The sequence below is a fragment of the Solanum pennellii genome, chromosome 3, assembly GCF_001406875.1.
Source record: "Solanum pennellii chromosome 3, SPENNV200".
NCBI classification, from domain to species: domain Eukaryota; kingdom Viridiplantae; phylum Streptophyta; class Magnoliopsida; order Solanales; family Solanaceae; genus Solanum; species Solanum pennellii.
This window is the reverse complement of record NC_028639.1, coordinates 5,074,031-5,083,822: the sequence shown is the minus strand read 5'-3', so window position 1 is coordinate 5,083,822 and position 9,792 is coordinate 5,074,031. Positions and strand designations below refer to the sequence as shown.

Sequence of the window (9,792 nt, the reverse complement as noted above, 5' to 3'; positions counted from 1 at the left end):
GGGGGGGGGGGGGGGGGAGAGCAGCAATAAAATCATAATCATCTGTGGCTCTGTGCATGCATAAATCACTACCACTGTAAAGTTGTGAGGAAGGTACAGTCTCCAATCTCCATGACACTGACATCCACAGATCTTCGGTCAACTTCTATTTTTCGACTGATTAGTTATTGAATGAGTCAGAAAATTGGTTAGAGTTCTCAAAGTTCTTCAAGCTCTTGTTAATCTCCACATGCTGGAGGTAGATAATCCAGGCCTAAGAGAGTTCTCTTTCAGAACACCTTCACAAGCAAGAATAAGGTAGGGCTCATTTACCTTCCCTATGGCACTGTTTAGTTTCGCAAAAGCTTCCACTTGAAAAAACTCAGGTAAAACCTGCAGTAGAAATGATTTAGAAACTACATATACAAAATCTGATTCCACAAAAGTTATTTTATGTGTTACTTACATCTGTACTTAAAGCAGCATAGTTCGAGAGCCTTTCCATCAGCCGAGCAAGCACCATTTTGATATCAACAGATGGCTGAAAAAGAAAATGACAAGGGAAATAGTGCTCGGAAGTTTAATTCCAATAGAAGTTAAGCATTAATTAGCGGTTATCTAGAACGGTCAAAGAGACAGTTCTAACAACTGGAACAAATTCATATCACCAGCGTGAATTTATCAACAAAGACAAAAAAAAATTCTAAGATCTTATGGAAGGCTGATGACAAAGATACTGAACTTCAGTATACCTTTTTTAAAAACAAACTTCAGTACCTAATAGGGTGGGTTGTCAACCTAACATTAAATGACATAAAAAAAACTAGACTCATCACAAGTCACCAAACCAAATCTTTCGTTTGAAAAAATTGTATATTACACTGTTGCAGATAGCAAACAAATCTCAAACTCCTGGCATCCTGCCAGGCATGACGATTTTCCTTCATTGCTTAAGTGATCTATTTGACTAGAAGCTTGTTTTATGAACCAACAATAAAACACACCTGAAGCTGCGGACAAGCACCCAATAAGGTTTCAAGAGTTTGTAAGTGATATTCATCAGGGAAGACTTGAATTATGCAATCCATCAAATAGCCCTGAGCAATCTCATCTTTACAGTTGACAACCTAAGCATAATCATGAGATACACATTTTGAGACCAAAAGAAATGGTTCACATTTTGTGTTTAAACAAACTGCAGAAGTTATCAGATGGACACTAAATTACTAGAAAAATCACCTGCTCTAAAATTCTTGGAAGCACCGTCTCTTTGTACATCTCAAGGTCAATACCCTCAATTTGACTGAGAACATGCAGATTCTTCCCGACCTACCAAAAGTAAAAGCAAAGAGGAAAAGCTTCGCATGAGTGTACACATCCACGGCTTACTTGATTGCTAGTAAACATGATGAAGTAACAGCTCATACGAGATCACGAAGCTCGCTCCTTTCTTTTTCGCGTTTCATCTTTTCCAGAGCAGGTCCCTGCAGATGAGAAAGCCCGATGCTAGCCTCAACTCATGATCAGCAAAGAGTATGAATCATTCACAAGCATTAAAACTCCTGCATGACCACAAATTATGCCCTCATGATTTACATTTACCTTCATGACATGCAAGCATTGTGGTACTATGCATGTCAAGGCATGAGAGCATGTTATAGCATCCACAGATGTTTCAACTAACCTGATGTTGCATTCTAACCCAGAGTTTGTTCATTTCCGTGAAATTTTGGAGTACAAACTCTACAGCATCCACAACAGTATCTGCATCTCTGTGGAAGGGAACAAGATATTAGTGTATAAAACGATGATGTTCACATTACAGGTGAGGTTAAACATAAAAGAAGCTTCAATGAAGGTAAGTTAGTCTCTTTTTCTTTTTTTCTTTTTTCTTTCCTCAGTGTCAAGATCATACTACATTTACGAAGTTGAGGAAACCCTCAACTAATCAATTGGCAGTAAGACAACCATAAAACAGATTACATGAACAACATAATCTGCTACTCCAGCATTCTATTCAAATATTCAAAATAAAACATAGATACACTGCTGGTCTGCTAATCAGTTTGAGTCATGTCAGTGGTTTAAGCATTCAGGATGACACTTCATCGTAGTATTTTTCTCTATTAAGCACTTATATTTAGAAGCTAGAACATTGCTAAGGAAACCCAACAAACTTGGAAACTGACACATAATTCTTGTAACTAAATGATGGTTTCACACCATGGAGCTGAGTAACACCCTTACCCTTCATACTCGGAACCTATATCAGGCAATTTATCCTTGCTAACTTGGGAAAGGTAACTCCTCAGAAAGAGTCCACGTAAAGGATGTTGTATACCACGGCACATTTCAACCAGGTCTTTAAGGATATCCTTGGCGGGAGCCTCCTTGGATTTGATGTACACAGACCCCACTGTGCAAAGTAGATACCTGGGGAACAAGAGCAGGGGTATGAACTTTAGAAAGTAGAATACGATTGTGAAGTGTATAGAAAATAATAGAGAACCAAACTAAAGACAAGCTTGAAAGCAGCAAGATAAAAAATAGAGCATCTCTTTAACATAGGTTAAACAATAAAAGAACAAAGAACCAACGAAATGAAGCACATTACTACCACTCCACCAACCGTATTTTTATCTTGATCTTTGAATTAAAGTAGCAACTAATATAGCAGTGGAAATCTTAGTAACAATATTTTATCTCTCAGCATCCCTGAGTACCTACATGTCTTTAGCTATCCTACTAACTTCCTGAACTCCTCTCCAACTACCCATCCTAAACTAGTCTGAGCATAATCTGCACTCCTGTTTGCCACAGCATCACCAGTTCTCTAGATATATATTAATAACTACTTAAAATAGCAGTGCTTTCCAAATAATTCCAGAAACTAATTGGAAATTTTCCAGTTTGAATAAACTATATTGCAAGTTCTAGCATTGATCTCCATTAACCAAACTGCTAAAGCAGCAAAACTTGCACTGTGTGAGTCATAAAGGAAGCCCTATGTTGCTCGGACTATTCAAAAATGCCAACGGGTGCGTGTCGGATTTGCCAAAAGTAGTGTATTTTTGGAGAATCCGACACGGTTGCAGCACCAAAAGTGAAGAGTCCGCGCAACTAAGAAAGGAACATCCAACCAAGGCTAAAGGAAGGCTGAATCTGAGAACAGATGTCTGCAAGTAGCAGTGTCATTAAAAGCCAAAAGCACAAAAAACACTCTAGTCTTTTCGGGTGTCAACCGCAAATAAAGTGTTGGCTTTAATGAAAAAGGCGCAAATGGAGAGAAAGTGAAATATGTATGTGTAGTCCAAGATTAGTAATCATAAGCATGAATAACAAACATACGGATGAAGCAATTAAAAAAATTTTATGATAAAGTGTAATATGAATGGTTTAGTGTCACATCTTCAAGATTGCACTCAGTGGCCCTTAAAACCTTAATGATGACACTAAAGCAACCATAAAGCGAAGCGAAGAGCTCAACATGTTTTGCACCTTGCATCAGGGCTCAGGTGTGCCTTTGACATCATCGGTAAGTAATTAAGCGAAGAACAGTAAGATTAGCATGAAAAAAGTAACTTGAAAGCAATGTCAAATGCAACTGGTCCTAATACTTCACTGCATGTAAAGGAAAAGTCATCTCTGTTACACTGGTTGTTCTTTCTACTTATATTTGTGGATTCTCCATCAAAGATAAGTATAAGCCAAATAATTTCTCACTAAATCCATTTTCTGATTTCTCTAATTTTTTGTCTGTGCTTTCTCAAGTGTAGATTTTCTAATGTTCTCACCCAGGAAGTACAATGTTTTCTCTTTCTGGCTTTCAGCCATGATTGATAGTTCTCTATATTTGATTTGAGTCTTTAATCTCATTACATTACTAAAAAAAATTGTCCCTGATAATTGAAGTCCAAAGTACTACTCTCTGGAAACATACAAAATAGATACAGACTGCAAATCTTTAAGCCAATCCGCATACATGAAATTACTCGCTCAAGGACATTATGGTAAAGCTTGCAGAAAATGGAGTTAAAGAGGAAGATACAGTTGGATCATCACAACAACTTACAGTCTAGGCAAAATGTTGCCAGCGTGCTGCACGAGTTCATACAACTCAACAATTGAGCAACCCCGCTTCGTCTCCTCCTTGAAGAACATTTCTAGCTTTCTCAATTCATCAAAAGCCCGCATATCTAATAAAACAATGAGCATTTAAACATTTAAAAGATTTCAAAAATTAGAAACAACCGAATAAAACAACTACAACACTGTCCTATCAAATGCTTTTAAATTGTTGAAATTCTTTTTCATCATATCAACAATACAAAAACAACAACTACAACAAGCGGGGTCTAGGGAGGGTAGTGTGCACGTAAACATTACCATACCTCGAGGAGGTAGAGAGGCTGTTTCAGGAAGACCCTCGGCTCAAGAAACGAACATCAAAGCAACTAACAAAGCAACTAACAGAACAATACAGTAGTAAAAAAGACACGGAATAATAAGGAAACACAACATAACATACCAATATCAAATGCAATAACCGAAGCTACTAAAAGGTTGTAAGATAGGCCAAATACGCGACAAATGCTACTACTACTGGTAAAAAAAAACAGATACAATGCACCAATCTATTCTTCTAGGAAATGAGACAACACTCCCCTACCTAACTAAAATTTTAAATTAAAAAAAGCAAAGGAACAGCAAAACAGTTCTAATACTGAGGTTAAGGAGCTTAAAAAATTGGAATTAAGTAAAAATTTATCAAGTGTTCAATAATTAAGATCAGATCAAATGAAAAAGTACACACATAGCTCGTAGTATTTGTGAGGTGATAGCCTTGAAGTTCGGAGCTCCGACAGCATCTGAGCTGAATATTTGAGTGCATCTTTCAGATTATTTGAGTCCTACACAATTCATACAGAACTCAAAATTTAGGTGCCTGGAAACCTAAAAATACATGTAAATATTGAAAAAAAAAATTTGGGGGTTTTGTGAAAATACAAGAGCGCGATGCATGTGAAAGGCGTTCTGTTGAATGCCGGCGACTCCAGAAGCTAGAAATTTATCTTCATCTTCAACTCCGTTAGGGGTCATAGTGTTCTCCGATCGATTTCTCGGTGAATTCGCAAAGTCGACGAGCTTTTCTGGGTTCTGTTTGGTATTTTGACTTCAGTTTTGTGATATTACTTCCTTGCAACTGCCAGTAAGAAACATGGGTCGGGTCGGGTCATTTGACACCCAAATCTGTCCTTTGGTTTATTTGTTTAAAATTCTCATTACATATTCTTATTATAAGATGCTTAAATTTAATTATAGATTTAAATATTAGTTTTAGTATTAAAGTTAAGACCTAAAAATAGGTGTATTAAAATATTATATTAATAAAAAAAATTTGAAAAAATATTTGTCGATATATAATGATGATGGCTCATAGTGATAATTGTGGATACTGACTAGGGTAATAGCCGGTGGCCGGTGGACAGTAATGATCCTACGAAGTGGTGATGGAAGATGGCAACAGTGATTAAACAAATATGATGGAGGCTGATAAATGTAGTAGATGATAGTGACAATTACATACTCATGTTTACAAACAATCAATAAACTCATAATAGATAAATACTTCATTACAAAAACTCATTGATAACATTGAAAACAACTAATCTACTTTCACAAAAATAGAGATAAAATTACATACACACCACCCTCGACTTATCTAACTTATGGGATACATTGGTTATGCTGTTATAACTCGTTGTAACATTGATAGAGTTCTCCACAAATGTGGAATACCCTCTATTCAATACTCTTTTCAGTTTCAGATATAAAGGCAGAGACTTCGATTTTTCTTGTAAATTTCATTTACTGCAGTAACAAACACTGAAACAAGCAGAAGCAACACCCAGACCCCAATAATTAGAACTTATAGAGAACTATACACAAGCCAAGTCTCCATATATTATTCGCGAAAACATTCAAATCTATCTAAACCTAGTAATCTTTAACCACCTTCAACGAGTGCCCTGGAGTAATATTACAAAAACTGCATCCTGTCCATTTTGCTACCAAAGACGAAAACGAGATAGTTTTCTACTATACATATATCAGAAGAGGAGAACACTGGAAATCAACGGAGTTTATTCTGAGCAACAGCCTGGCATAATTCATCCTCATAGAATAGAACTCTATTAGAACCCAACGATTTGCATAGGGACGTTGGTATAACAGATGGAACCATGTATCTTTTAGGGATAGTAGACTCTTGGAAAAGAACAGCTGCAATGTGCCTCATCTCTGGGAACTTGAGACGGGGTGAAGGACGTGGACCATGTTTTGGAGCCTTAGGAGTGTGAGGAGTGTTGATCCATGCACCTTTTCCGTTTTCTTTGCTGCAAGTGACAGGCATATGAGAAATTCAACAGATATGTCTATAGTCATCAAGATGGGTTATAGAGATGAGAGATGAAATATTACCTTACAAATGGCCAGTGATCAGTGGGGGTAGGAGTCGTGGTTCTTAACATCTCCTGCCGCGTTCTATCCGGAGTAGTATAATTGAAATGGAAAAGCCTTGCCTGAATTACCTATTGAATTTGATCCATTGATTAGAGTCCAACACATTACCCATTTCTTAAAAAGAGATGAACACAGAGACAGATAAAGACTCACTGCCTTCCTGATCTTCTGAGAGACATGGAAAACTGCTTTAAGTTGGTCGTGGTGTAAATGGCACAGTAGTTTGACCTCAATCAGAAAGTAAAAAAGCTATTAGCTTTTCAGCTCAGATAATTAAAAGGAGCAAACACAAATACATAAAAGATTAGTTTCCTAAATCACACCACCAAGCATAACACTCACAGGGCAACAGTAAGACCCATGCCCTGCAGATCTTCTATTCAGTTTCTCAGTGAATGCAGAGAACATAAAGAAAAGCACACATATCAGCAAATATTTCATGTTTCACAACGCTGGTTGGTCTTTGAAACATATATACCATACCATTCAAAGATAAGCTATTTTCAGCTGATAAACCAGTCTTTCTAACTGTTTTCTGTTCTAATAATTACTTTCTTTTTTCATAAGCACTGCATACTATTGGTTTTTCTAAATTTGAGCAACTTACAAAATCTGACCTTAAAGTAAGCAGGTCTTCTACATGATGCTGACCAGGGAGAACAAGGAGGGGTAAACAGGTGAAAAAAAGTGTGGATAGATAATAAAATACAAGCATGATAAGGATTCCTGCTGTTATGAAAGGATGACAATCATCAACAAATAAGGAGTATTAAAACAGATCCAACTGATATGATGTTGTGGATGAGACAAATTTATGTGGCTTCAATTCACAAAAGCTTTCCAAGGAAAATTTAAAAAAAAACAATACTACAAATGCTATATATAATATTTTCCAAATATCAAAACTTCAGATGAAATTGACATAAGAACAATACCAGATTGTTAACCACTATGGTTCTCATATTTTTTTCCAAGTGTGACACAAGATCCAACATCCACAGTTCAAAACATACAGTGTGCAAAATGATATAAATCGGAACGTTTGATGCATCAGTATAGCATATGATCAACAATAAAATGAAAGCAAAAGGAATGGAACTCTCTATACCAGTAAATCCATTGGAAGAGACTCGAGCCTCGACTCTGATGTGCACTCAAATGCACCAGGTGTCTTTGGTGTCATTTGCAATTTATTCTGCTTAGATACATCAATGGGCGTATTCACAGAACCATAACAAAACTTCACGGGTGATAAAAATATGGGACTTCCCTCAACAACACTATTTTTAAGTGCTGCTTGATTGTTCGTTTCATCTGAAGTTATTACAGCCACCCTTTTCTTCCCAAGATCCGTACAAGATTTAGCAGCTGATGCCTTAGTGTAACGGAGCTGAGCCAAAGCACCTGGTTTCAAATATTTTCCCTTTGTACTCTTTGTTCGCCTTTTCTGTTTTGGAGTCTTGGATTGACCATCTTTGGGTGACACTTTACCCATATTATTCTGATTTACTTTTTTGTTTCCAATCAGTTTAACCAAATCATCACCTAATTTCTTAAAGTCTCTACTTTAATAAATTTTGCTTATTTATCAAATCAAGACCGAATTAACTCTGATTACTCCTCAACATTGACCTGAAAAGTTAAAAAGTTCCAAGTCATACCCATCAAAAACAGGAAAGATTCCAACTTTTAATAAACAAATTAACAACACAAAACATTAACTTCAGAAACAAATGGATGACATAACTAACATCTTGAGAGTTACATAACAGGATCTGGATGAAATAGAAAATCCAATCCAAAAACAGGATCAAGATAAAATAAATTCACAGCTAAACACAATAGAACATACAATTCTTTAGCATATAGTAATTGCAAACATGCCACCAACGTACACAAAGAACTCCAAAAAATTCATCCGTACTAATACAGTCAAATCTGGAACTAGTTAGAAAATATTCTAATTGCTACAACTACCCAAAAATGAACCCGCATCCATGTTAGATCCTCCAAAAATACACTATTTTTGAACAATGACTAATATAAATAGCTACAAGCAAAACCAAAAAAAACTAGATCCTAAACTAGTTAAGATCAACCATATAAATCGTCTACCTTTCAACAAAATAGAAACAATCTAAACCAAAACCTCCATGAAAAAAAACGTTGAAACACAAACTAGACAAAAACAGCTATACACAGAAACAACAAAAATTCCTCTTCAGGACTAAATTAGTTAAGGATCAATTCCACAACACTACAACAACATATCCACAGTATAATCACACAAAATGGGGTCCAGAGAAGCTAAAATGTACGCAAACCTTACCTTATACCGCGGAGAAACTGTTTTCAATTAATCCTCCGCTCAAGGAACTATTTTACACGATACATAAATGCGAAAAAAAGCAAATCAGAACCTCCATGAACCAAAAAAAATTCACAAAAATTGGGAAAAAAATAAGAACGTAATCAAAAAACAAAATTAAACAACAAAGATACAGAGAAGAAAAATGGCGAACCTGAAATGAAGCAAAAAATCGAACCGATAAGCAGAGAGAAGCGAAAACCCTAGCAAAAATGGAGAGAGGGAAGAAGAGGGAAGTGAAATGAGGGAGATTCTAATATCTAGGGTTTTGGTTAAAAATAAAATAAAATATTTGAATTTGTTGTAAATGCCCGCCAAATTTTTTAATAACTGTTACCATATAATATAATAATATTTAGTACTTTTAGTCCTTGGAATATTAATGAATTTCAAATAAAACGAAAATTATTTGCAATATATAGATTCGTCCTCCTTCAAAATTTTATCTATTTTTTTCGATTGATTTATCTATAACCTATGTATGGAATGTTCAATCGTCATATTATATATTTAGTAGAAATAACAACTTCATATCAAAGAACGTGAGAAGAAAAATACCTTTGTTTTGTTTAGTAAAAATCGTGTTGCAGGTAAAGTCGAGAGGTTTATTACAATAATTTCACGCGCAATACTATAATTTTTTCTTAACCTACAAAGTCATATGTTAGATGTTGTTAATTTAGCTGCAATATATTTCTATTGAACAGAACAATGTGTTTTTCTTATCATCTTCTCTCAGATAGAATTATTATTTCTATTAAATATATAAAAAAATGATTGGATATTCCTTATATAAAATTTTGGACAAAATTAATGTTATAAAATAGGTAAAATTTTAGGATAGAACCAAAAGTGCACCAATATTGCAAACATGAGGTATTATTAGTGCTCCATGTGAAAACTCAAGAATCACTTTGAGCCTT

At 35.5% G+C, this 9,792-nt stretch overlaps 2 protein-coding genes across 4 annotated transcripts in view; both read right to left on the bottom strand.

Annotated features, from left to right (window-relative positions):
* LOC107015011 (vacuolar protein sorting-associated protein 35A-like) overlaps positions 1-5,166 on the bottom strand; it is a 10,335-nt gene extending 5,169 nt beyond the window's left edge. The window contains exons 1-10 of one of the 2 annotated variants that reach the window (XM_015215159.2): positions 4,987-5,166; positions 4,793-4,889; positions 4,052-4,175; positions 2,227-2,412; positions 1,664-1,751; positions 1,407-1,463; positions 1,219-1,308; positions 984-1,106; positions 446-520; positions 313-372 (exon numbers count right to left, since the gene is read on the bottom strand). In XM_015215159.2, the coding sequence (XP_015070645.1) occupies positions 313-372; positions 446-520; positions 984-1,106; positions 1,219-1,308; positions 1,407-1,463; positions 1,664-1,751; positions 2,227-2,412; positions 4,052-4,175; positions 4,793-4,889; positions 4,987-5,079 (993 nt within the window). In that variant the 5' untranslated portion in view covers positions 5,080-5,166. Of the gene's footprint in view, positions 1-312; positions 373-445; positions 521-983; positions 1,107-1,218; positions 1,309-1,406; positions 1,542-1,663; positions 1,752-2,226; positions 2,413-4,051; positions 4,176-4,792; positions 4,890-4,986 lie in introns of those variants that run through there. The other variant, XM_027915270.1, reaches the window with a different exon arrangement.
* Positions 5,167-5,801: 635 nt separating this feature from the next.
* Positions 5,802-9,171, bottom strand: LOC107012485 (F-box protein At4g35930). 2 transcript variants are annotated; one of them, XM_015212347.2, is made up of 6 exons: positions 9,024-9,159; positions 8,831-8,877; positions 7,610-8,133; positions 6,655-6,729; positions 6,460-6,569; positions 5,802-6,374 (listed from the first exon to the last, which is right to left on the bottom strand). In XM_015212347.2, the coding sequence occupies exons 3-6, from the start codon at positions 7,994-7,996 to the stop codon at positions 6,113-6,115; spliced, it is 834 nt and encodes a 277-aa protein (XP_015067833.1). In that variant the 5' UTR covers positions 7,997-8,133; positions 8,831-8,877; positions 9,024-9,159; the 3' UTR covers positions 5,802-6,112. The 2 variants fall into 2 exon arrangements, with proteins under 2 accessions (XP_015067833.1, XP_015067834.1); XM_015212348.2 differs by lacking the exon at positions 8,831-8,877 and having other exon boundaries at positions 9,024-9,171.
* Between the last annotated feature and the right edge of the window lie 621 nt (positions 9,172-9,792).